Below are 26,178 nucleotides of genomic sequence, written 5' to 3' on the forward strand. Positions count from 1 at the left end.
ATTTTGTTGTTTATGGGGTTCTTTTATGACTTAGGGCCATAAAATGGGTCCTGAGTTTCCTGGTGGCCAAAGTTAATAGAAAAACAAAATTACTTGAAATAATTCTTGTCATCCATCATGGAAAAGCTTACCAATTCCTTAGAAGAAAGCTTTTCCTCCTAGGTCTGAAATAAATGTCTTGTTTGAGTCTTCTTACAGGAAACACTGAACGTTAAAGATCATGATTTTTAAATTTTTTTGCTGTGAGGCCAAGATCATTTTTTTTTTACATCTTTATTGGAGTATAATTGCTTTACAATGGTGTGTTAGTTTCTGCTTTATAACAAAGTGAATCAGTTATACACATACATATGTTCCCATATCTCTTCCTTCTTGCGTCTCCCTCCCTCCCACCCTCCCTATCCCACCCCTCTAGGTGGTCACAAACCACCTAGCTGAAAGATCATGTTTATAAACACCTCTACAATACATGACATAAGGCAAGTTTCATATTGTAGTTTCTCATAATCATCCCTTAGGGAAAGCCAAGGGCATGACCCCAGAGTGCAGGCAGGTGTAGACTGCCCTGGTGGGGTTGTTGGAGCAGAATCATGGCAACAGGACAGGGAGAGGAAGGAGGACAGCTCCTACAGCTCCCAGATGATACAGCCTCACCCAAAGATAAAGTCCAGAACTGTGCTCCTCTAGGGCTGTAGGAAGGGTGTCCTGTGTAATTAGAAATTATAATTTTCTATTAGAAAAAATTTAAAAAGATTACCCTCCCTCCCATAATATAAACTGTACAGAACTTAACAAAGACCTGGCTAGCGAGGATAAAGACGCAAGGACTCCTATACTATATAAGTCACAGGCACGGTGAAGAGCATATTAGAATAGGGGTGTGTGCCTGTGTGTGTGTGTGTTTGTAAATCTTCATGAAAAGAAAAATATTCTAGGCCTGAAAAGGTTGAAAAACTTTGGTCTGGACAGAATGTACAGAGAACTGTCTTTTGAACTGTGCCTCCCTAAAGATGATTTTTTTCTCAGTTGGGCTTTTGTGGCATCTAAGTACTGTGGACTTAATGGCTCAAGATAGGTGGGGAAGGCTTCTGAGTACGGGGTTGACTCCAAGAGGCTTTGTCTTGAAAGAAAATCCTGAGTATGGCACGCATTTAAGCCACAGTAATGTCGTAGGAGGCAAAGGAGAGCTTAGGTTAGAGGATGAGCGTTTCCCTTCTTTCGAAAACGATCTACATGGGCACAAACTGATACTTAGCAAAGTAGCTGCGGTTTGGATCACGTGAGTTCTGCTTTCTGAAACAACTAACTTGAATGAAAATCCTAAAGGCACCCTGCGAATACCAAAGAGGGCACTTTGATGTTTTTTCAGAGGCAAATGCATGTTGTTTCTGTTTTCTTTTTGAACCCACAACTGTACTTAACATCTAAATTTAAGGAAAGTCTTCCTGAAAAAGTCGAGTGACGAATTTCTCTCTTATTTAAACTAGTCTCTGGCGTTCCTATAAATCTGATGGATTAAATGAACTGCTTGCTAGAGAAACAGTAGCTGGGTTGTGGGAAGAATTCCTACCGTGGCTAATAGGACGTCTTAATGGTTTGCATATGCAGAGGATTACCTTAAACTTGAGTCTGAGATTTCACGTTGCGGCTCACAAAAGAGCTGCCTTTTATTCAAAGAATCACGCTGTTTTCGAGTGGGTGGGTGTGTACTCAGAGCGGGCGCTGTGTTGGTTTTGTTCCGTGTAAGGTTGACAAGGCAGTAGCGACTTGCGGCCACACCGGGGCAGCCTCTTCCCGGCTGGCGGCCGGGCCGGGCGGATCGGCGCCGGGGCGCCGACAAAGCACCCAAGTTGGAGCTTGCCAACAATTTAAAGGGGTCCAGAAACATCCATCTTCCCCCCTTTAATAATTTCGGCGAGCTCAGGGGTCTTGGTGAAAAGACCTCGGGGAAGAGAAATGGACTTTCTTGTGGAACATGCCTTCAGCGGCCCCAAATGCCCAACCCGCCCGCTCCCCAAAGCGGAGGGAAAGCGGGAGCGGGAGGGGAGGGTGGGTCAGCTCCGAGGGGACCCGCTTCACGGCTGGGGAGTCCGCGGGGAACCGCAGGGGAGCGAGGGGGTGGGGTGGGCACTGGGGCCGAACTCCACCACCCCCGCGCCCGCGGCCCGCCCCCCAGCCCGGCCTGTGATTGGCTTGGGGGGTGCCTGTGCCCGCCCCGGCGAGGCGGGGAGGATCCCCTCTGAGCGCGGGGCGGGAGGAGGCGGAGGAGGGGGCGGGGAGAGCGGGGGCCGAGAGGGAGCGAGCGTGGGGGCGGACGAGCCGGGTTCCAGAGATCAGAGAGCAGGCTCGGAGAGGGGCGGAGAGCGGCGGGCGAGCTGGGAGGGAGGGAAAGCCCGGCGGGCGCTGCGCCGCCGCCGCCCGCTGCACGCCGCGCTCTTGGGACCACCGGCCCGCAAGGCCCCGCAGCCTTCCGGGAGGAAGCGGCGCAGGCAGCGGCCGGGGCGCGCGCGCTCGGGCTCCCTCACCTGCCGGCGCCCGGCGGGACGCGCGCAGGGCCGGACGGCCCCGGAGGAGGAGGGAAGACCTGGCCGCCCGCGCCGCAGCCCAGCAGCCCGGGAGCACGTCTGATCCCGCGCGGGGGCCGGCTCCATGGCGACCGGGCTTGGGGAGGCGGTCTACGGACTTTCGGAAGACGAGGTGAGCTGCGCCCCCTTCCCGACGGGACTCCCCGGGAGGTTCCTGTCCGGCGGCGGCAGGGAGTGGGGAGTGGGACGACCCCTTGGGTGCGCGTCCCCCGCGCCTGCAGGGGGACCCCAAAGGCGGGAGCGTCCGGGAGCGGGGTCCCGGTGGGGTGCTCGCTTCTTCCGCCCTGAGCCTGCCGCCCCTCCCCCCCCGCCCTGCGCATTGTTTGTAAATAAAGCGGCGCGACGCCCAGCGAGCCTGGGGTTCACTCGCCGCTCCCCGCCTTTGGGTGGAAGGATGGCGCGTGCGCTTCTCAGCCCGCGTGTTCCTTTCCTCCAAGCCGCGTCTCTTGGGGCTGTGGGGCAACTTTCCGCCTTTCGCCCCTGCAGCCCGGGAGTCCATGACGTGTGTCACGTCTGGGTCGCGGGCTGGAGACCCGCGCCGCGCGGGGGAGCCCGGGGCCGCGGCAAAACCTGGATTGTCTCCCCCTGGAACTTTCTAATGATGGTGTCAGCAAGTGTTCTGATGCGTGTGTGCTTGTTACGGTGGGAGAGAGTGAAACGTTCTGAGCTGTGCGTGTCCGACCCTCTGTCTTGCAGAGTCTAAAGCCAGGAGTGTGGATTTCGGGGTCTTTTTGGTGGGGGGAGGAGATCTAGGATGGGGGCAGGTGCTGCTGGAAACTTGGGGGAAGCTTGCAGCCCTGCCATTTTTTTTTTCCCTCTCTGGGATCCAGCACCTCCGGGGTGGGTGGAGAGAGGAAAGCTCAATTGATCCTTTTTATTGATGAACTGAATTAAGTAAGCCACGCCCCCGAGGCTGTCGTTTCGCCTGGAAAGGGCTTTGTTTTTACCCTCACTCTCTCCTCGCGGGTTCCCACTCCCCCCTTTTGAGAAGATCCTGCTACATCACTGCTTAGACCTCTCCCGACCAGCCACACTCGGGTCTTATTAGTGTGTTGCTCTGCCAAAAGTGGGGTGGGCGGCTGTCGCTGGCGCGGCGTGACGGGCAAGCTGGATGGAGCAGGTAGGAGGGGTTTGCCATCTGGCGGGGCGCGCGTTCAGGTCTGGCTCCCCTTTCGAGAGGTGAATTTACAACCCGAGAGGCATTACTCAGCGGGGAGGTATTTCCTATCCTGGTTGTGCATTTCATGATAAGTTAATGTCTGGAAATTCAAGGATTTCTGGGTTTCTCTTTCTTCCTCTCCTTTCTTTTCTGAGATCCCCTCTTTCTCTGGCGATAGGGGTGGGGTTAATAGACACGACCACGTTATGGCTTCTCTCCCACCCTGGTAGTGTGTGTGTGTGTGTGTGTGTGTATGCGCGCGCGCGCTCCGTAAGTGTGTAATGGAATAGGTGTTTTAGGGTGGAGAAGGTGTTGTGGGTATGTTCCCCCCCTTAATGTTGCTAGGTAAAGCTTGCTGTGGTATTTATTTTATCAAAGAATGATCGCAATGCAAATAATGTGATTGGCGTTACCGATCATTTTGCCATGCTGGGCTCTTGTAAAATATTTCCCCCCCTTTTGTGCACTTACCTGAGGATGGGTGAAAAGTAACAGTGTTTCACTTACCCAGGGGGATCTCCTCTCCCTGTTTTCTCTTTGGGGAGCTTACTCTTTCATTCCCTACTTCTCCATTTAATTAGTAGCGGTAGAGGGCAGGCAGTGAGCTTTTAGAAAGGTGGTGAGATACACATTCCCAAACAAAGGGGCATGAAGACAGCTGCCTTTCATCTTAGGTCTTTTTAAAAAAATGACTTATTATGATTATTATTAAAAATACCTGGAAAAGAGAATTCTTAAAGAGCGTTTTGGGAAAAGCAGCTGGATAAATGAATCACATGCATGTCAGTGTAGTTTCTGCTTTGTCTGCATTTACAGTTAGTGTCAGAATCGACCCAGAGCACATCTTACCACTTTTGTCTAGGTGAGTTAATACTGATGATCTTAATTGGTGTCTAGGGCAAAAGTGAAGGATGGAATGTAAACAGAATCAGGGTGTGTGTGAGTGTGTGTGTTTGTGTATGACTGGGTTCACTCCTGTATGTTGCTGGAGGGGAATTTAGGGCTGTATAGGGAATAGCAAGAGGTGATGAGGACATTATATTGATTGATTGAGTGGTGGCCATGTTGGTGATACTATTTAGTTCCACACACTATTCCAAAAGACAGGTCACATCTGTCTTCCCTTTTCAGCTTGTCCTACCAGTGGTGAGGAAAAAAAAAAAAAAAGGCAGGGCTGTTTTGATGACTTCACATTTTTATGGTATTTGCTTTTTATGGGAGGTTTCATGCTGTCAGGTTGCCCTTCGGAAGATCAGGGATTGCCTTCGTGGAATATTAACAAGAAATTGTTGAATTTGAACAGCTTGTTTTGTCTTCCTGAGTTAGCCTGTGTAAGAAAACAAATGGAAGATTTTAACAGGCTCTTAAAGTAGATGCCTGATGAAACAAACAGCAGGGTTGTTTTCCCAAGGCGTTCGCTTCAGCTCATACAGTTGGTGTGCTGTAGATCATCACAAACAAAGATATTTTGATTGCTGTGTGGAAGAGTCACCTTATAAACCTCTTAGCTAAATAGGCATTCGTACCTAGCAAATTTCATAAAAGTTTGTATTTTCATTGAAGGTTGGTGAAAAGCATTATCGTGTGTTTGGCATGCACTTAGTTGTATCCCGTCACAGAAAGACGCTTTAGCTCTAAGCACTGCTGGTGATGAAGCATTGCATTAACCCAGAAAATCGCGGGATGCCAAGACAGAGGGCATTGTTCCTAGGTCTGTCCAGCTTGTCAAATGAAAGGGATTAAATGTGGGCTTTGCTTGTGTGAGTGCATGTGCTGTTTATTTTTTATTGTGCCTTTCTGGCTGGGGTTCCTCTGGTGAATTATAGTTCATATTCACCCGAATTCAAATTAAGTCCATTTAGGTAATCAAATTTGAAATTGCTATCAGACGAAGGGCTTTTGGTATTGGAGGGATTAGCAGATTAAGCAAATTTCTGATTCAGGGCCCAGGATCAGATTTGATTTGGAATCAGAACAGTTTGGACTAGTTTCTGCATTTGGCTTAGTTCCTTGGTGGTTTTTTGTTTTTGTTTATTTTTTGGCAAGCTGCAGCCCATTTTGGCATAGTTTACTCGTGAATGTTGCTGTGAACCTTCTGAAATCTTTTATTACAGCATCTCAGAAAGGTATCCTTTATTTACAAGATTTTCTGGTGAGTGAAAGTTTGATAACTTTTTCCTTAGATATGGCATTTACATTTTTGGCGGTTAGAATGAAACAAATGGCATAGAGATGAAGGCCAGGCTGACGTGGGATGATACTTTGACACCCTACCTCTTTATTTTATGCAAATAACGATAGTTGGCTAACGTTTCATATGTTTTCTCTACACCTGGCACTGTGTTAAGCCTTTATGCACTTACCGTCTCATTTAATTGTTGTAAGAACCCAGTGAGGTGTGCTATGATTTACAGATGAGTGGAGGCTCAGAGAGGTTAAGTGACCTGCATAAGGACCCAGAGCGAGTTAAGTTGTAGAGCCAGGATTTGAACCCAGTTCTGTTGATTCCACAACCCTAGTTTTTAACATGCTCCCTCTCTTCCAAGTACTTGAAAAGTCTTCATAACTAAGTTATTCAGGATAATGTAGGAGATAAATGTCCGGGGTTGTAAACTGATGGCTTCTGGCCACAGTTGACCAGGGACCCTGCTTAGTATTATCTCCATAGTGTTTTAAATCTTGGGAATTTTCATGGAAAATGGTAAAAATCTGACTTCATTGGGGCTACATTCTCACCTGGCAAGTTAATGGGTCTGAGTTGTGGCCCTTGAGATGTGGCAGCTGTGCTACAGTTGCCACGGTCTCTTCTTCTCCTATAGTCTTAGGAGTCTTCTTGCTCATTTGCATATAGTTACCCGCTTCATAACAAACATTTAAGGTTAACCTTTGGCATAGATATAGTATTTTCTTTACTCCAAGATGCTGTCAATTTTAAGATGCACCACTGTTTTATCGACCACTAAGAAAAGAAAAGCTGTCAAGCTGTGATAATACTGTTGATTTCGTGAAGCATCATTATTTCAGAGATGTTAAAATATGAAAACAAGGATGTGTTACAATTCATTACTTACTCTAACCGGAAGCCTGGGATAACCCTGGGTCATCAGTTTCAAACACCACGCCCCATCAGTCAGTAATTTTTTTTTTGACTGTGTTGTGTCTTCGTTGCTGTCTGTGGGCTTTCTCTAGTTGTGGTGAGCAGGGGCTACTCTTCTTCGCGCTGCGTGGGCTTCTCATTTCGGTGGCTTCTCTTGTTGCGGAGCACGGACTTTAGGCGTGTGGGCTTCAGGAGTTGTGGCACATGGGCTCAGTAGTTGTGGCTCACAGGCTCTAGAATTCAGGCTCAGTAGTTGTGGCGCATGGGCTTAGTTGCTCTGAGGCATATTCCCAAACCAGGGATCGAACCCCATCTGCGGGTTCTTAACAACTGCGCTACCGGGAACGTCCAGTCAATAATTTAAAGTCAGCTCCACTCAGATTCCTGCTCTTCTGTCTCAGAGAAAAGGGCTAGCATAAGGGAAATGCTCTTAAGTGGACATCAGCAGAGAAGAAACAGGGAACCTAGCTGCTGGGCCACCTGATTAGCCACATGTGAGTAATTGAGAATAGTCGTTAATGTATAGAATGTGGTCCATGTGTGTTTTCTAGAGATTACTTGAGAAACCCTGCAGGCCATCTTTGCAGCTGTGCAAAAAATGGTCACACGATTGCTTTCAGAAATTACAGTTTGGGTATTGTTTGGATCTGAAGGAGGATGCTGAGAGGCCACTTCTCAGAGGAACATAAGCCTTGTCCCTTCATTCCAGCTCCAAGTGCCTGCCGGAGTCAGGCCTATCCCTGCTGGTCGGGGAGCTCTCTACCCAGGACATGGGCTACCCCAGTTACATGTGTCATTACTGCTAACATTTGAGAAACAGATCTTAAAAGGGCCTAGGTTTTATGGTGACATTTGAAAGCAGTTTTTAAAATCGGCCAATATAATGTACTGGTTTTGTTTTGCTTTGTTTTTGCGGTACGCGGGCCTCTCACTGTTGTGGCCTCTCCCGTTGCGGAGCACAGGCTCCGGACGCGCAGGCTCAGCGGCCATGGCTCACGGGCCCAGCCGCTCCGCGGCATGTGGGATCTTCCCGGACCGGGGCACAAACCCGCGTCCCCTGCATCGGCAGACGGACTCTCAACCACTGCGCCACCAGGGAAGCCCTAACGTATTGTTTTAAATTCTCCTCTCTGTTGGTTTTTCTTTGCTTCAAGGAGTCTATGGAATTTGCAAGAAATTGACATTCTAATGTATAGTCTGCTGAATTTTATAGTCAGAATGTTTATTTGAATTATGTCCTCACTGAAAAGTAGTTTCCTTAAGGAATACAATTTTTTGGTCAAAGGCATGAGGAGAGTGGCAAATGGGAATCCTCAGATGACTGCAAGTTCTTTTCCATGTGGAATGCAATTTAACTTAAATTTTAAATTTTATTATATTTCATTTTTTTGGCCTCGCCATGAGGCTTGCGGGATCTTAGTTTCCCAACCAGGGATTGAACCCTTGCCCCCTTCAGTGGAAGTGCAGAGTCCTAACCACTGGACCACCAGGGAAGTCCCCAGAATACAATTTAAAGGGAAGTGATTGAATGGGGCCTGGGCACCTGTCTCTTCAATGCAGCGAGTGCCCACATCACCAAGGAAACTTCCTTGGAAAGTTGTTTGGGAATTGTGGGAGCATCCGTATGCTTGGTATACATTCAGGAGAAATATGAATAATCTCAAGAAAGAAACCCCTGACGTTAAGAATGGTTTTGGAATGTGACATCATCACAGCAGTACTTTAGAATTCCTGCTACATTGCTTCTGCACGCACCCAAAGGAAAGAAACTGTATGTTCATTGATAATTCATAACCTTTCTGTATTGTGCAGTTATTTATATAATACCATAAAAACATGGTAGTATGTGACTGGTGGAAGAAACAAATTAATTTCTCTGTGATAGATTGAGATCATATTAAATTTTTAATTTTGAGTTAAGAAGACGTTTAAACAGGTTTTATTGCTGCTTTTGAATTTTGGGTCCTAGACAAGTAACAGCAGTCAAAAGAGACCCTAACTGGAGTTTTTAAGCATTTTGATGTGGTAGGTCTTTGAGTAAGTGTTTCTGTCCTACTGATAGATTTGGGAATTGGTAATAAACCTGACTACATAGTGATCTTTTGACAATCCATGTAAAAGAGGATTAAAATAATAAACGAGTCATATGATGATGATAAGTATTAAGCTCGTAGGATTAAGGAAGAGCATGAGAAGTGTGACAGTGTTACTTTCTGTTTTTATATTGTTTCTCTTCCAGGTCACAGTATAAACAAATATATTTCATTTTGCGACTACAGGTGGCAACGTTTGTACTGTTTCTGTTTAATGATGTTACTGTTGGCGTTGCTTGTTGGTGGAATATAGAAATGGGAGGATGCTTTAGAGATGAGGATAAAGAAACTAGATTTAGAAAACAATATTCTCCTATTAACTAAAAAGTCAGTTCTTTACTAAAAACACTTAAAGTGATATTTCTCATTGTGGGCAGTATCAGGAATCATCTGTTTTCCAAGTTTTTCAGGGTTCCTCTTATTCAGAACATATTAAAATTTGGGGGAGGGACAGGCATTTGGATTTGGGGGAAAAAGCCCCCATAACATACAAACACACAGGAAAGGTCCTTTGAGAACCACTGTCACATCCTTTCTTCTTGGGTGCATAAGGACTTCTGAATAATTCTCCTTGCATTGTACAGACCGTTTCATGATTGCTGTCATTGACTTTGAGAGAAACTAACAATCTTCACTACTCCCGGGTATTGAATTGCTGGAGATATTCTTGGTTCCTGAGGCAAGACCGCGGCTCAGGTTCCGGCAGAGAGAAAAGCAGTGCTTAGAGATCTGGGACACTTATTTCATGGAAATATAAGATCTCCTATAGGCATAATGTTTTATTCTGAACCCGTGTGGCCTGAATTAGGCTTTAGGTGAGAAGAGCTGTGTTACATAAGCACGTCCCAGGTAATGAGCTTGAATTTGACGCTTTGGTCGACTTTTTTTCCCTGAGTTCAGAGTCCCGTATTGATTCAAAACTGGCCAAGTTTAATGGTGAGGCTATCAGATTCCCTTGCTGTCATCAAATTCACTGTTTGGTGACTTCTTGGCAGGCAGGCGTCCACTGAGAGACTTCGTATTCTTTTTATGCTTCCTATTCACCAGGAAAAAATGGCCATTCAAAAATGACTTTTCTTTTAGTGTAAAATGCTGCGACGTGAAATCCATCCTGTGAAGATGCCCCCTGGCGGGGTTTGTAGGGATGGTGGCCCCATGCAGGGGATGAACACACCCAGGGAATAGTCCCATTGCTGGTTAGGGTGGTGGCCCATCACCCGGGACTTGTCAGGGCTTCCCAGATAATGCTGAAGTGAATTTTTTTTTTTTTGCGGTACGCAGGCCTCTCACTGTTGTGGCCTCTCCCGTCGCGGAGCACAGGCTCCGGACGCACAGGCTCAGCGGCCATGGCTCACGGGCCCAGCCGCTCTGCGGCATGTAGAATCCTCCCGGACCGGGGCACGAACCCGTGTCCCCCGCATCGGCAGGCGGACTCTCAACCACTGCGCCACTTGAGTGGCTTAGGTCACCTCTGTCTTCCAGATGGAGACAGTGTGTTCCATCTGTGTGACTAGGTCCCTCCGGACTGAGGGAGCAGACCCGGGTGGGGATCCTGTGGAACAGCGACAAGGGCCTGAGCTGTGCCTCTTGTGATTCTTTTTTTTTTTTTTTTTGTGCCTCTGATTCTTGCCTTTGTTAATACAGTTTTCATATTTTAATTATATTTCCCATTTTCAGCCTTATTCAAGGCCCGGCTCTTCCTGGTCTCCTCAGGCGCAGTTCTGGATCACACTTCGTGTCTTTTAGAGCACTTTGTAAAGCTGGACTTGCCCTTGTGGGTTGTCATAGTAGTGAGGCAGCTGCAGCAAGAAAGATGGACAATTCATGCCCACCTGGCTGGAGGTCACGTGGAGCAGCCCCAGTTGAGCATCTGTTTTAATGTTTAAAACTTCAAAGTTAAACAGGTTTTTGGCGATCTGTGTGACTTGAAGTTTTTAATGTACATATTGGCCACCGTGTTAGGTGTCACCAATGTGGGGACTCCAGGGAAGACAGGCTTGGGTCCCAGGTAATGGAGCAGACGACGAGGATCCTCTCTACTGACTTTTCCTGTTGTTTAACTGAAGATGTTTGTATCGAAAGGGTTAGTTTTTATTTACATGTATTAAGTTTTGCTTTTTAGTGCTGGAAGTCACCTTGGTCTGGTTTTCCCAGAAAATGAAAGCAAGCCGATGGTACTTAGAGACTTACTTTGCTTCGTAAGCACTCAGTATTAACTATTCATGAGAAAAAGTGGGTGGATGTGTATCCCGCTCAATTAGAAGCTCTACATACTTCCGACTCTCCCAGCTACTATCAGCTCTCGAAGAATGGGAATCCGTTGGTGCTTTCTTTTCTAAGTCTCCATTTTTTCCTCTCTCAGTTAATCAGTGGTTTATCTTTGGCTGTCACCAGAGTGCTAACTTCATCTTCATTGGCAATTTGGTAAGGAAAGGGGAAGGAGTGTGGGGTTTAAAAAAAAAAGCAAAACCGAGCATCAATTTGCTTCCTTCTATCCTTTCTTCTCATTCCTTTTGTGTTTTGTATACTGTGTGTGATGATTAGGAAGCAGCTGTAATTAACAGTAAGTTGGTTTTTAAACTTGGAACTGGCTGTATTTCCTTCTCGCCTGTTAACTCCTGAGGATAAATGAACGTGGTTCTTGAATTAAGCTGTAACTAGAGTGAGCTGAACTCTGTTGATTTTGAGTTCCAGAGTATGTTTTTGCGGATAACTGAGAAGTTGATATGGGCTGCGCTGCCTGCCTTTGGAATAGAGGTCTTAATTGTCAGTGCGTGTTATTAGTGAAAGAGAACATTTTTTTTTAAATGGAATTTCTTCAGGTTTATTGAGATATACTTGACATATAACATTGTATAAGCTTAAGGTCTACAACATGATGATTTTTTAAAATATATTTTTTAACATCTTTATTGGAGTATAATTGCTTTACAATGGTGTGTTAGTTTTTGCTGTATCACAAAGTGAATCAGCTATACGTGTACATATATCCCCATATCCCCTCCCTCTTGCATCTCCCTCCACCCTCCCTATCCCACCCCTCTAGGTGGACACAAAGCACCGAGCTGATCTCCCTGTGTGATGCGGCTGCTTCCCACTAGCTAGCTATTTTACATTTGGTAGTGTCTATATGTCCATGCCACTCTCAGTGAAAGAGAACATTTAAGCTGGAACTAAGAGCTTTTCCTCCTTTGCTGGGAGAAGTGAGATGGAGAAGGGTATTTATTGTGCAGCCACAAGGATGGGAGAGGGGGTGGGGAGATATTGAAGAATATTTAATAACATGGAGATGACAGTAATATAATAGTACGTGGGAAAAGTAGGTTACAAAACACTGGGTGTGCTGTTTCTCCAAAACAGTAGAATCCTATTGTGGTTAAAAGTGTTTATGCATAGGGCTTCCCTGGTGGCGCAGTGGTTGAGAGTCTGCCTGCCGATGCAGGGGACACGGGTTCCTGCCCTGGTCCGAGAAGATCCCACATGCCGCGGAGCAGCTGGGCCCGTGAGCCATGGCCGCTGAGCCTGCGCGTCCGGAGCCTGTGCTCTGCAACGGGAGAGGCCACAACAGTGAGAGGCCCGCGTACCGCAAAAAAAAAAAAGGTGTTTATGCATAGGAAAAATGACCAGGAATATAACCCATGATGTTAATGGCAGTTATCTTTAAGAAAAGGAATTACAGGTACTTTTTCTTGTCTTTTTTGCTTGCTTAATGTTTTCTATATTTCTACAACAAACTTTTTTTTTTTTTCCTTAACATAAGAATAAGTCTGAAAATGAGGTAGAAAGAAACCTCCCAAATGCATGTGCTTCAGGCTTTGGGTAAAATTAGAGCACTTGTTCCATCCAGATATTATAGTGTTTGCTCAGTTGGGCACATTTTATCAACGCCCTGCTTTGTGCTTTGTATCTGAGGACATCAAGGTCGTTGCGTTGCCACTTGTGCCTTTCAGTAGCCTCCCAAGGTGGGAAGTGGAGGGGAGAGGTAAAAGGTTGGTTATTTTTTCAGAAAAAGTGGCTGGTAAATCCAGTCTTCTTTTCACCAGCAGCTTGCAAACTAGATGTTTCATTTTCTCCACTGTAGACACGTATGATTTTTCATCCTTCAGGGCACTACAGTTGCATTAAAGTCATTTAAATCTTTAGTAGTGTTCTGACTTTTTCGTGTGTGTACTATGAAAATGGTGACCTGTGATCAAACTCAAATTTGTTTCTCTGTATTTTGTTTTCTTGGGTTTCGAGTGAGAGGTCTTGTCGTTACCTAATTGCAGCCTTGAGTAGCGTTTAGATATCAAGGTGACAACTGAATAGCTATAGTCATAGGGACACATAACAGAGTGGCTGGAAGCTCTTCTTTGTTTTGCCTTCAAGCTAAGTAACGTCCCTTGAGTAACGTCCCTCAAGTGTCATTGTTTCCCAGGGTATGTTTCATGGTCGTTCCTTCCTGAACGGAAGGACAGAGTTGGCAAATACTATGTTACATCTAACCTGGGACATCGCTCTATCCCCCTTCCATCAGCCTTTTAGTGTTGATAAGTGTGTTTAATATGGTGGTAGGTTCCTTGCACACTTATCTCCTCCGTATCCCCCATCCTCCCCAAAGTTACAGCTTACAGGTGATGGTATCTTAGAATTGTGGCACTTGAGTTGGCCAATCTCAACTTGTGTGTTATGGTAGCTCCTTGATAGTTGTTATGGCGACTCCAGCCTCATCTCTCTTGTTCAGTTATGATGTGTCTATTAAGAAGTACCCACCTGGACCGTAGGACAAGGGCCAGCTCAATGATATCATCGAGGAATCAAGTTTGTTTTTCATGACTCCGCTATCTACAGCCTGGCCCTGTTCAGAGGCCTTATTGGTCTGAGGGTGGCTGCCAGTGGCACTTAGAGCTTTGTTCTCTTTTCCTCCTTGCAGAGGAAAGATAATCGCTTCCTGTGGCTTTCCGCTTAAGATAAATGAAATTTCATTCCCATAATCACCCAAGAAATCTCTCGTTGTGTCTCGCTGGCCCACAGAAGCTTCGCTCTGCTCATCCCTCAACCAGCCAGTGGGAAAGAGGGGGTGGAATTACCTTTATTGCCTTACTGTTTCAGCCCATAGTGCACCTGTTGGATAATTCACCCACCTTCAGAAATGTCCATGACTTCATGAAATCACATGCTCCCTTTCCCCAGGGAGGCAACCCAGATATTCATTTAAGTATTGCAGGGATCTCTGGGTGATACACTGTCGCTTCTCTTCCACCTGCAAGAAGGTTTTTTTTTTTGGTCTAGTGACTATGGCTTAATTGGTTATGTTCCCCCCCAACCATCCAGCCTCCAGTGGTGAAGAAGGAACAGGTTATTACAATAAACCTCCCGTTTGGAGAGGGAGAAAATAGGGAAGCTCAGGGTGGATGGTTGCTGGCGGAACAGGAGTAATGAGTTGTTGCCTTGGTCAGCCAGTCCGGCAGCTTCCGGCTCTGCTGCGTTGTGTCCAGTGTGAGGATCCTCCTTGGTCCTTGTCTTCTACAGCCGTGCCTGGATGGATGGGAACTGGCAGAGCGCCTCCTCTTGGGTCCTGCTTGGTGTGAGTTTGGGACTGCAGGGTGGTTTGTCTGGGAGTTGAGCAGCCATAGGCTGGCATCATCTGAGCTGAATACGTGGCAGTGTTGCTCCCATGAAAACTTAGGTTCCGGGTGTTTTTGCTTCCAGTCAATTCCATGGGCTGGTAGTGACAGCCAGTGATCTTATCTAGATGAAGTCGGTGCTTCTGGGAATTTCTGTGTCTTAGTGACAGGTCTCTATGCCCTACTCATCCCATTGTTTCTGCCTCAGGGTGATTCGAAAAATAGCCTCCGATGAAGAGGCACAAAGTTTGGGTCCAACAGACAACAGGGCACTTAAACTCACTCTCCCTTTGCTTTACCTGCTCAGAATGACCAACTTCTCCAGCCTGGTACTGTGGGACTCACAGGACCCTCCACCTACCCCACCCCGCTTCGGGCATTCCAATTTTATTTATAATGCTACTGTATCACAAAATCTGTGATAGTTAGGGCTCTTGATTGCAAGCAACAGCGACCAATTCTGATGAATTTGAGCAGAAAGGGATTTATTGAAGGCATTTTGCATAGCACAGAAGTACCTGGAAAGCTGGAAAGCCAAACCTGGGCAGTGGTCAGGGATTAAGGGAGGCTGGACACCCAGAATTGCAGCCAGAGAGCCTGCAGGAAGCATCTGACAAGGGCTCCAGGGCTCTTAGACGCTGAATGCCACCTCCGACAGTGTTCCCCACCCGTCTCTGGATGCCGTGTGGCAGGGCTCCACCTGCGGTAGCTGCATCAGCTCTCATTTCCTACTTGTGTTGCGGGTCCTCACAACCGCTGTCAGTCTCCATGATTCAGCAGGACTCACAAGACCCAGAAATGGGTACACTGACAGTTACAGTTTATTACGTGAAAGGGTAACAAAGCAAAATCGGTAAAGCTGGATAAAGATGCCCGGAGTGACATCCGGAGGAAACCAGCCGGGAGCTTCCAAGAGGCCTCTTCCAGGGGTGTCACACAGGATGTGCTTAATTCCTCTATCAGCTACTGTGATCAGGTATAGGAAACGTTGTCTACCAGGGAATCTCATTAGAGACTCAGTGCCCAAGCTTTTTATTGGGGACTGATTGTGTAAGTGCCCTCTGCCTACCATGTACTAAAATTCCAGGCTCCCAGAAGGAAGGCAGGTGTTTGCACAGTCTGGGCACGCTGAGGCACACTTAGCATTTAGGGAACGTTTATATCAGTGGAGGGAAGCCAGCCAATCTTGCAAGTGGGCTTTCTAAGGATAGCAGCCTCAGGCCCGCTACACTGATTCTTTTCTGCCCACTGTCTCTTTGCGTCCCTAGTGGGAAAACTCAGGCAGGAGCCTCTGATTGGCTCACCACAACCATGGGCTTACATCCTTGCTGCTGGGGGAGGGGTGCGACGAGTCTGTTTCTTCCCCTTTTAAACTTTTGGTTTCTGTAGTGGGAGATGGACCCAGCCTCCCACCAGAACTCACGCTGTGGGAATCCCCAAACACAGGAAGTGGTGTCTGATGCTGGGAAGCGCAGCATCCCTCTTCCCAGAAGCAGATGCCTCTTAAGCATGAATCAGGCCCTTCGTGGTGAATGAAGGGTTGCATGAAGGGTTGCAGCAGTGAGGCTGGGTGGTGTGAACATTTGCCATCCCGGCATCAGGGAGAGGCTGTGACATGTTTTTGCAAATTTCACGTCCCTGAGGGGGGCAAAGTGCCCCCGCCGGGTGCCATGGGTGTGCACCTGCTCTTGAAGAACCTATAGTATACTATAACAGTAGTTCAGCTGAGATCTGAATGAGGTGTTGACAGCTGCTTGAGGTTTGGGGACAGAATATTCCAGACAGTGGGGATAGCAAACACAGAGGCAACAAGCTTGAGGAACAGAGAGAGAATTAGCCTGGCTGGAGCATGGGGGGCGGGGGTACTGGCAGGCCATGGTCGGGGGTGTGGACAGGGGACCGATCCAGAGGGCTGGGTTTTCTCAGCGCAGTTGGGGAGCCATTGGAGGTTTTAAGCAGAGGAGTAGCAGAATCTGATTTGTGGCTTGAAGCACCTCTGGGGAGAAAGGACTTTTGGGGCAAGGACAAGAATGAAAGCAAGGAGACCAGTCCGGAAACTCCAGTACTGGTTGGTCGAGAGGTGGTGGTGGGCTGGGGTCCAGGGAAGGGCACAGCGCAGTGTGGTGACGTGGATGGATTTGGCCTGTATTTGGAGGAATTGCCTGGCTCTTGATAGACGGATATGGAGTTACCACGCAGGATTATGGTGTGAGCAATTAGGTGGTCAGTTACCGAGAGGAAGATCTCGAGAGGAAGAAGGTTAAGGGGAAATGGGGAAATCCAAGGACTGTTTTGATTAGGTTAAGAGTAACATACCTACTCAGCCTCCAGATGATGCCAGCGCGCAGGTAGGTGCAAGCATCTGGAGCCCAGTGGAGCTATCGGGGCAGGGGTGGGACGTTGGGGTCCTCAGCACGTGGTTAGCTTGTGGGGCCTGGGAACTCGGAGAAATGAGGACTAGCGAGAGGAGAGCACGGGCCCTGGGTCTGTCAGCCTTTGGAGGTCTGGGCGAGGAGGCGTGGCCTCTAACCACGTGTGGCCTCGGGAAGGCTGCGGGGGTGGGGTGGGGTAGTGGGAGTGGTCAGCAGCATCCGGTGGCAGGAGGACAGTGAGTGTGTGTGGACGTGGCTAGGTGGATGCCCTGGTGATCAGGAGTGGGGGAAGGGATGCCCCAGGCAGGAGAGGAAGGAAATGTGGGCATGCAGAGGCAACTCTTCAAAGGAATTTTGCCGTGAACAGGAGTGAAGAGACGTGGCTGCAGCTAAGCAGGGGCCAGGGTCCTGGAGGATGTTTTCTTTTCTCCAGTTGGGAGATACCAGTGTGTGTGGTTGTGGCAGAGAGGGAGAAGGCGATGCAGAAAGTGGATCGGCTCGTGCAGTGAGGTTGGGCTGAAGGCCGAGGGGCCGGCTCTTAGGTGATCACAGCTGTAGAATTTCTGGGCCTACATTTGACATCATCTTGGTGTCGCCGTAAGTGATCCTTCAGTGTCTCAAGCTAAGGAAATAGGACCAAAATTGACTTAATACACCAGTGATGTCCTGCTGCCCAGTGAATGGCAAATAATTGTGTGCCTGGCCGTGTGAACAGAAGTTTCCATTTGCAGTTAAAAAGGCGTGGGAGAGGGCTTCCCTGGTGGCGCAGTGGTTGAGAGTCCGCCTGCCGATGCAGGGGACGCGGGTTTGTGCCCTGGTCTGGGAGGATCCCACATGCCGCGGAGCGGCTGGGCCCGTGAGCCATGGCCGCTGAGCCTGCGCGTCCGGGAGAGGCCACAACAGTGAGAGGCCCGCGTACCGCAAAAAAAAAAAAAAAAAAAAAAAAAAAGGCGTGGGAGAATTGAGTCGACATCAAACACAGCTGGTAGCAGACCCACATGGAACCCCAAGGAACCAGCGTGGTGACAGCTAGTGCCATAGACCGTAGACCTAGTTTTACACTTCTGTAAATGAAATATCAATCAGAGAATTTCAGACAGCACAGAGAGGAGATTTGAGAATTTTTTAACCTTTTAAACTGAGCATCAAGCTTGAGAAGTACTGTTCTAATGAGTGGTTGAGAACCACAGTTCACTTTCTGGGGTCCTCGGACCTTACTTCTCCATTCGAAGCCCTTTTATAGTCTTATATTTTGTATACTGTTATTTTGTAACAATCACCTTCAGTCTTGTTAGAATGAGGCTGGTCTTAATATACAAAAAGAAGATTAAAAAGTACAGGAAGGGCCGGGAGTGACCAATAATGGACAATTTGATGGATGGGATGAGGTGAGTTGGTAACTCCCAAATTTTGTAACATCCTGTCACTCCAGGGAGGAGGGACTTCTCAGCTTTCCAGTCTTTTTTTTTTTTAATGATTAAAAAAAAATTGAAGTATAGGGAATTCCCTGGCAGTCCAGTGGTTAGGACTCTGCACTCTCACTGCCGAGGGCCCGGGTTCAATCCCTGGTAGGGGAACTAAGATCCCATATTCCACATGCTGTACGGTGCGGCCAGGAAAAAAAAAATTGACGTAATGTTAATTTACAATATTATGTTAGTTTCAAGTGTGCAGCAAAGTGATTCAGTTACACATACATAAATAGATGTGTGTTTATATGTATATACACTCTTTCAGATTCTTTTCCATTATAGTTTATTACAAGATGTTGAGTATAGTTCCTTATGCTATACAGTGGTTCCTTGTTTACCTGTTTCATACCCAGTAGTGTGTATATGTTAATCCCAAACTCCTACTTTATCTCAGTTTCCCAGTCTTGTTGTGGTGATTTTAACACCTGGGCAACAAAGAACTTGCCCTTCTTTGCCAGGTGACCTTAATTCTAGAGTCTGCAAAATGATGGTTTCAAGCAGATGCTCTGGTCTGGGCAGTGGCAGTTTCAAGGATTTCTTTGCCCTTTTAAAGAATCTGTGGAAACTAAAAACCAGTGTAAAATGATCAAAGGTGAGTCTGTGCCCTTCTTCTTTGGAATGTGTTTGCCTTTTACGGGGGCTTAGAGAAGCAGGAGACCTTTTAGAATTTTAGGGAAGGAGGATAGTTAAGAAAATTTTAAGTAAGTAATGATATAGACTAGAAAAATGGAGGGGTAATCTGTATGGCATGAGCAAATAAGGGTTTTTTTGGACCAGCTGATCTGATGAGATTGTCTAATCTGAGATTTTGTCTTGTGTGGGGCAGCCACGCACGGGGCCTGATGTTGTGCTGGGAACTGAGATGGCCAGTGGCACACAGCCCTTGCTCTGAGGGTCTCACCTGCTTGAGACGGGCATGTAAACAGCAATCACTTGTGGTCAGTGAAGTAGTAGCAATAACTGTGCAGGACGGTGCTGTTGAGTCTGGGCTGTGAAGGTGGGTGGAAAACACTGGTGTCCGGCTTCGAAAACTGACATCTGAGCTGAGTTTTAGATTAAAATAAGCCAGTAGTTAAAATTCAGGCACTTTTCATGTGCTAGGTGCTGATGTGTATATCTGATGAAAACTCGTGGAGTCTTCACAACAGCTCTTGGAGGTGGGTACTTTTATCTCCATCTCACAGATGGGAAAACTGAGGCACAGAGAGGTTAGCTAACTTGCTTGGGGGTCACAGAGCTAGTAAGTGGCAGAGCCAGAACTCGAACCAAGGCACTCTGGCTGCAGAGCCTGTGGGTGGAACCACCACCCCATGGTGTCTCGGAGCATTTCTCCAGGGAGTGGAGAGGAAGGACAGCAGAGGCATGGGTGGCCCAAGTCACAGGAGGAAGTGGCTCTGTGTGAATAGCCTTGTGGACCTTGTCAAGGAACTGGAACTTTATCTTCTGAAGTACTTTGAGAACCCACGTAGATCTGTGCTTTTCTAAGGCTCACCACGCAGCACCGGAAGAATGGATGTGAGGTTGGGCCACAGTGGGAGGTCCTGCAGCTGGCTGGGCAGAGTTGGTGGTGATGACAGTGGAACCAACCAAGCCGGCGGGGAGGCGGGGTAAATGCAGGAGGTGTATAGGAGACAGAAGGCATTGGATGTGGTTACTGATTGATTAGCTGAGAAAAAGGGAGCAGTCTAGAATAAATCCCCGCCACCCAGGTTTGTTTCAGAAGACTATTGGATGAGAGGAAGGGAGAAACCCTTTTTAAAATTAAATATTTACTAACTACCTGGTACGGTGGTTTTAAACTGTGGAGTAAGCCCCCTGCCCCCTGAAACACTTGGCAGTGCCTGGAGACATTTTTGGTTGTTACAACTTAGGAGGTGCTACCGGCATCTAGTGGGTAAGGCCAGGGCTGCTGCTACACATCCTATAAGGCACGGGATGGCTGCCGCGATGAAGAACTCTCTGGCCCCAAATGCCAACAGTGCCAAGGTGCAGAAGCCCTGCACTAGTATATACCAGTTTTACGTGGTTATCTAATTTAATCCATTAACCCATCATGTGAGATTATTAAATATTCTTTTCCACGTTTTTCAGATGACAAAAGCAAGGCTTAGAGAGCATGGGTGGCTTGGCCAGAGCCACAGAGCTAGTTAAGTGCCAGAGTTGGAATTTGAACCCGGGTCTTCTGTCTGTCCCAGTGTAGACGTGCCCTTTTCAGTTCTCCTGCTGTTTTATTCCTTGCAGAGCTGCAAAGGAAGAGGCACATTGAATTGTGGGGCTCTTTTTTCTATAGTGCTGGCTCCAGACTGGAGAAGGCAGGAAGGAAGGTGGTTATTTATACGCAGCTCTGCACAGGATCGAATTTTCCAGTCCTGAAGGTCTCACAGCAGGGAGTTCACAGAAGTTATCACTGTCTAGATGTCGGCTTTCTCCTGCAAATATGAATCTGTACCATCTTTTCCTTTTAAAAATACTACTGTTAAATTAAGGTAAAATAAAATGTGAAAATGATCATTTTAAGCCCTATTTATTCCCTGTGCATATTAACCATTGCAGCTTCTCAGTAATTTAATTACCGAGTATCCCTTGGGGGAGAGATTGGGAGGGTCATTCGGGACTGCTCTGGATTTAGAGATAGCAGAACTGTTAAAAATACCTTGATTTGCCAGAGGTGAGGAGCCCTTTTGAGAATTAGTTTGCTTTAGTGTGGTGTGGAATGACAAGAGGGCTTTTGATGGCTCAAGAGAGAGTGTGGGGTTTAGAATTCTGTCAGCTGCTGTCTGCTTTTAATGGTTATTATCTGGTTCCCAGGCAGCCTTCCTTGGTGGCCCGTGAGAGTAGAGGCTTAGGGACAGAGTTTCCACATTTGAACTCTCTGTAATGTCATCTTACCGGTGTTTTCAAGGTTATGCATTTTGAGATACAGTCTTTCGATGGTGATCTGAATGAGGCTGCCCTGCTGAGATAGGTTTTTGTGGGCATGATTTCTCTGCATAAAACAGTCTTTGTGTTGACCCCAAGTCCCGTTTTGTGTCTGGCCTCCCAGCGGCCTGGTGCTTGCTTGGTTGGACTGCTGGGACCATTGGGTGAGCGTGCAGTTTCTGTCCTTTACCTATCAGCTCTTTTGTCCTTAGAGGTGCTGGGACTCCTGCATCCAGGCAGTGCTTCTTTGGGGGAAACCTGTTTGCTGCAGCTTCCAATCTGATGCCGATTCTGCTAGAAAGTAGAAGCTTAGGAGGGCAGGAGTTTGGTAAGCAAACAGCAGGGCCTTCCGCTTTATGTTAGGAGAGTTCATGTTTTCATAGAAAATCAGAAAAAAAAAAATGGAGAAAAGGAGGACTCAGAACTTTACACAGTGTGCTGGTTGCTGGCCTGGATTATACTACGTGCAACATTGAACTCGAGTGTGGTTTTTTTCTTTTCAAATTCCTCGTGTAGATTTACGCGTATAACACGAAAGTAGTAATAGGACATTTTGACAAAAAAATTGAAGGGACGATCAATTAAAAGATCACTTCTAAATTTAACCGAATATTGAAGAATAATAATAAAAATAACATGTTTTATTCACTATATTAATGCTACTGTTTGCTCAGTGCTTACCTGATGGGGCTTAGGTTTTTTCTTTTTTTTTTCCTGCTTCAAGATTTCCCGATGAGGAGTACCTTATTCTAATATTGCTTGCCTTGGGAAGGACAGTTAATCATGGGTTTCCTTTTCTGCAATGGGAAGGCAGCAAGCAAAAATTATATAGTGTCGGGGCTTCCCTGGTGGCGCAGTGGTTGAGAGTCGCCTGCCGATGCAGGGGACACGAGTTCGTGCCCGGGTCCGGGAGGATCCCACATGCCGCAGAGCGGCTGGGCCTGTGAGCCATGGCCGCTGAGCCTGCACGTCCGGAGCCTGTGCTCCGCAACGGGAGAGGCCACAGCAGTGAGAGGCCCGCGTACCGCAAAAAAAAAAAAAAAAAAAAAAAAATTATATAGTGTTTTTTTAAAGGCTGAATAAAGTACACCCCCTTGAGAGAAAGGACATAAATGAGAACTTCACGGGTTGACTTAAATTATTTTTATTATAATGTTTCTTAAAATATATCCAAACATAAAAGGAGGAATGAATGTGTTTATAATGCATCTATCACCATAGCTATCACTGTAGCCAACGCACAGATTCATTACAAATCCAGTTCCCCGCCTAATTCAGTTCAAATTAACTGCATGGTGTTTGATGTGGCAGGTGATGCTGATTTGTTGAAGCCGCATCTGTCATCTGTTCAGGAAGTACTGGCTGCTGGGCCAAGTTTTCTTCTCCTGACCTACCACGTGCCAGGTGGTGGTTACTCACTCTGTTTTCCTTTACTCCCATTATTCAGACATCTATTATACTATGTGCTGGAGCACAAACACATCAGTCTTGTTAGCTGGACACACAGTGGAATTACCGATGCCCTCTTGATCATGAATACTAAGACCAGATTTAGCCCCAGAAATCGTGGCGAGCACTCCGTTACTTAAAGTGGTCTTGTTGATGATCTTTGTATTAATATATTAAGATCGTCATGGCCTGAGGCTTCCTGGACCCGATGTGGTCCGCTCTCATCCAGCAGGGAGGGAGTTGCTGTGGTGGGTGGTAGAGCCTCTTTGGACAGCCCATGTATTTTGTCTGTCAGCTCTGTCATCACGCAGCTGTGATTCATCAGAATACAGATGATTCTCACCTGGCCCAGTAACCATCTACATTGAGAATGTCAATCAGATCTAATACATCTTGTGCCATAGTTGCTATTTGATCTTGCACTGGTCTTCTCTTTGCTTTTAAAGACAGCTTTGTACTGAACATTTCCCTAGTTAGAGAACACAATTCAGTCAGGCTCTCATCTTTCCATTCCTTAGCAACCCTCTTTCCATTGCCACCATCAGATGACCTTGCTGATTTTCCAAGTAAGAAATGCTTTTGTTGTATTGTTTTCAAGGCAAACAGAACTCCATTTTTATTGGCTCTGGAGTCCCCTGGCAAGGAAGGCACCTCTCAGGGTGCTCTGCTCAGTGTTGAGAGGGTGCCTCAGCTCCACACTTGGAGTTGTACTTCCCTAAGTTGAACTTTAGGATTCTTGCTTTTAAAAAAAATTCCTTTCGCCCTTTGTTTATCTTAGCCAGGGACAACAGTAAAATAAGGAGCAGTTTATTTATTTTAACAGACGTGTTGGACGTTGCCCATCCAAAGGAGCATTGCCATTCAAGGTGGTTTCTTGGGGAGGCCTTGCCTGTACCCTTAACAGGGTAACCAGGGGTCAGTGCATTTCTTGGTAACCCTTACTCTGTCAAAACTGCCTTCTCAGCCAGGCTACTAGGCACATTAGGCTCATTACCTTATAACAACACCTCGTTAAAATGGTCTTAACCGGGTTGAACCCTCATCTTAGTCACTATGGTGACTATCCATATCCCCTGGGAAGGCACACTCGCCCACCACTCAGGGTGTCAGATGTAATGGGCTTCAGTGGCAGCTCCTCCAGCAGAGAAAGTCCAATTCCAGGTGTGGAATGCTGACTTACTATTGAAATAGGTACTTAGGGTTCCAAGGTGGCTGTACTGACACGCCACACTTCTAGTGTTACAGCAGAAGAATCAGCCACGTTCTTTAATATTCATATCTCGTAGAATTAGAATCAGGAGAGAAACTTGGTAAATCTTCTCTATGTTAACAAAAGTAAAAGCAGAAATTACTGGTGGGTTTTTATACGGTAGAAACATATACACATTTTCTTATTTTTTCCCCATAGTCTCTTCAGTTGCTTGTCTCTTTCCTGTTACATCTCATATCTTTTGAAGCCTTTTGTGAATGCTTTTTTAGAGCCTCCGTTTTCGTAGACGTTAGGAGGTTCTGGGGTTTACTTTTGACGTTGATTGCCAGGCGCTAGGAGATAACTAGTTGGGAGAGCTTTTCCTCCCTGAGTGCTGCAGTGTGTCTGGGGACTGGGTTTATTGGGGGAGGTTTATAAACTTAGATCCCCTCATACACACCCACACTGTAATTCAGAGTTTGTCATCTTTAAGTGTTTTTCTATTTAAGCGCTTAAGGCCCACTCTCTTAAAGTGAATATTTAAATCTAAGCGCATTTTGGTTTGTGCCAAGAAAGAACAGGAGTGGATCGAGTGAGAAGTTGGCATAACAAAATGTAGTTCCACAGAAGCAACTTGACAGTGGAGAATTGTGTTGCTGGTTTTTGGTTCTGATCAAGCACTGTGGAGTCCTAGTATAAAACAAGCCTGGGTAAAAAGTCCACGTCCGCATATCATACTTGGAAGCGTTTGGACCCAATATGGGGGAGCTATATATGTACGTAATACCATGGTGATCTCAGGCCTTGAAGAGTGACAGTAAAAGGACATGATAAAATATCTTAATACCACTGCTTAGCTCTCTGATACCCTTTTGCTGTTTGCATTGGAGGAATTATCACAGAATGATTTGACATGTTCTGGTTAAAGCAATGGCTAGGGATAGGGTGGGCTGAACCGCTGCAAGGGCCTGCAGGGCCATACCTGGCTTACCTGGAACATCTCGCGCACCTGACTGGGGGGCCCCTGAGGGTGTACCTGGATTACCTTTCATACCTGTAGTTCTCAGGGAATAGCGTCTTTTAGCTGAGAAATGAAACTCTAAGCGAGCAAGTAAGATGAGCAGCCCTGTGGGACCTGAGCAACACTTTGAGTACTTCTGTGGCCACCCACGTGTGTCCTTTCTGCTGTGTAGGTAGTGTCCCAGTGGAGCTATCTGAGTCGTGGAAGCTGGAGAAAGAGATGTCGCACAGTGTTTTGCAGGTGGGAGGTGAGGTGAGGCGGTTTGGGAAGTTGGCGCTCCTTAGCCTGCCTGGGAATGCGAGGATCCCAGATGGCAGGTGATGGTGGCAGCAGGGGCTGCAGGTGGACTGGGTCAGGGCTGCTTGGGCTTGGGGGTGGACTTACCTGAAGGCGAAACGGGACTGCGCTGTTTGGCAACAGGGCTGCAGAATTCTTAAACCCAAGCAGCAGAAGCATCTCTGTCCTCGCTCTTCTCAATCCCAATTTGTTTTTAGTCTCAGCAGAGACAGGAATGATCGTTACTTGCAAAGTGAGGGAGCTAGGTGAGGGAAGAGTAAATATGATTCTGGGCCACTCAGACACGAGTGAGCAAATTCTCTAAACGATCTTGTGTTAGGTGTTATCCCTTGCCTCAGAATTGCTCTGCAGAAGGCTGACAGAAGACCTGCCAGGGAAAAGGTCAGAATTCCCCACCTACAGTTTCTTTTCTCCTTTTCCATTATTCATTGAAGAAAGGGAGAAGCTTGAGGGATGTCCCTGAGGTGTGCATGGCCATGGACCAGGCTCGGCCCTCAAGTGGTGGGGATACACTCTGTTAGTAGGGGACCGAGTGGGGCCTCTGAGGCACTGCCTCCCTTAATTTTCCGTCTGAAAAGGATGCTTTGCCCTGTGTAACCTTGTTACATGCTCTTCTCTAGGATGGTTTATCAGAAAATATGACTGTCTCTCCATGCCCTTCCTCAGCAAGTGTGTTAACAGCAGGATAAGCACAGTTGTGAAGCCTTTATTTCCACAACTTTTCAAGTAGCTAAGCTCCAGCAATGTTAGAGTTGAAAATGGGGCCATCTTACCAGGAACCAACTCTCAGATGTTGAAGTAAATATAAATTTAGTAATGTGGGAAACTTATTACTAAAAGTACTCCATATTTGAATCATTTTTCTCTTTTGTTAGCTCAGTTTTAGGAACAGTCCTAGGGGTTCCCCTGGAAGAAAGTT

At 46.8% G+C, this 26,178-nt stretch overlaps 1 protein-coding gene across 2 annotated transcripts in view; it reads left to right on the top strand.

The window, feature by feature from the left end:
- Positions 1-2,534: 2,534 nt before the first annotated feature.
- Positions 2,535-26,178, top strand: part of NEDD4L (NEDD4 like E3 ubiquitin protein ligase) — a 341,009-nt gene continuing 317,365 nt past the window's right edge. For both annotated transcript variants that reach the window (XM_030868038.3, XM_030868041.3), the window contains exon 1: positions 2,535-2,697. In XM_030868038.3, coding sequence (XP_030723898.1) covers positions 2,650-2,697 — 48 coding nt within the window. In that variant the 5' untranslated portion in view covers positions 2,535-2,649. The remainder of the gene's footprint in view (positions 2,698-26,178) is intronic.

This window comes from Globicephala melas, chromosome 13 (assembly GCF_963455315.2).
Source record: "Globicephala melas chromosome 13, mGloMel1.2, whole genome shotgun sequence".
NCBI classification, from domain to species: domain Eukaryota; kingdom Metazoa; phylum Chordata; class Mammalia; order Artiodactyla; family Delphinidae; genus Globicephala; species Globicephala melas.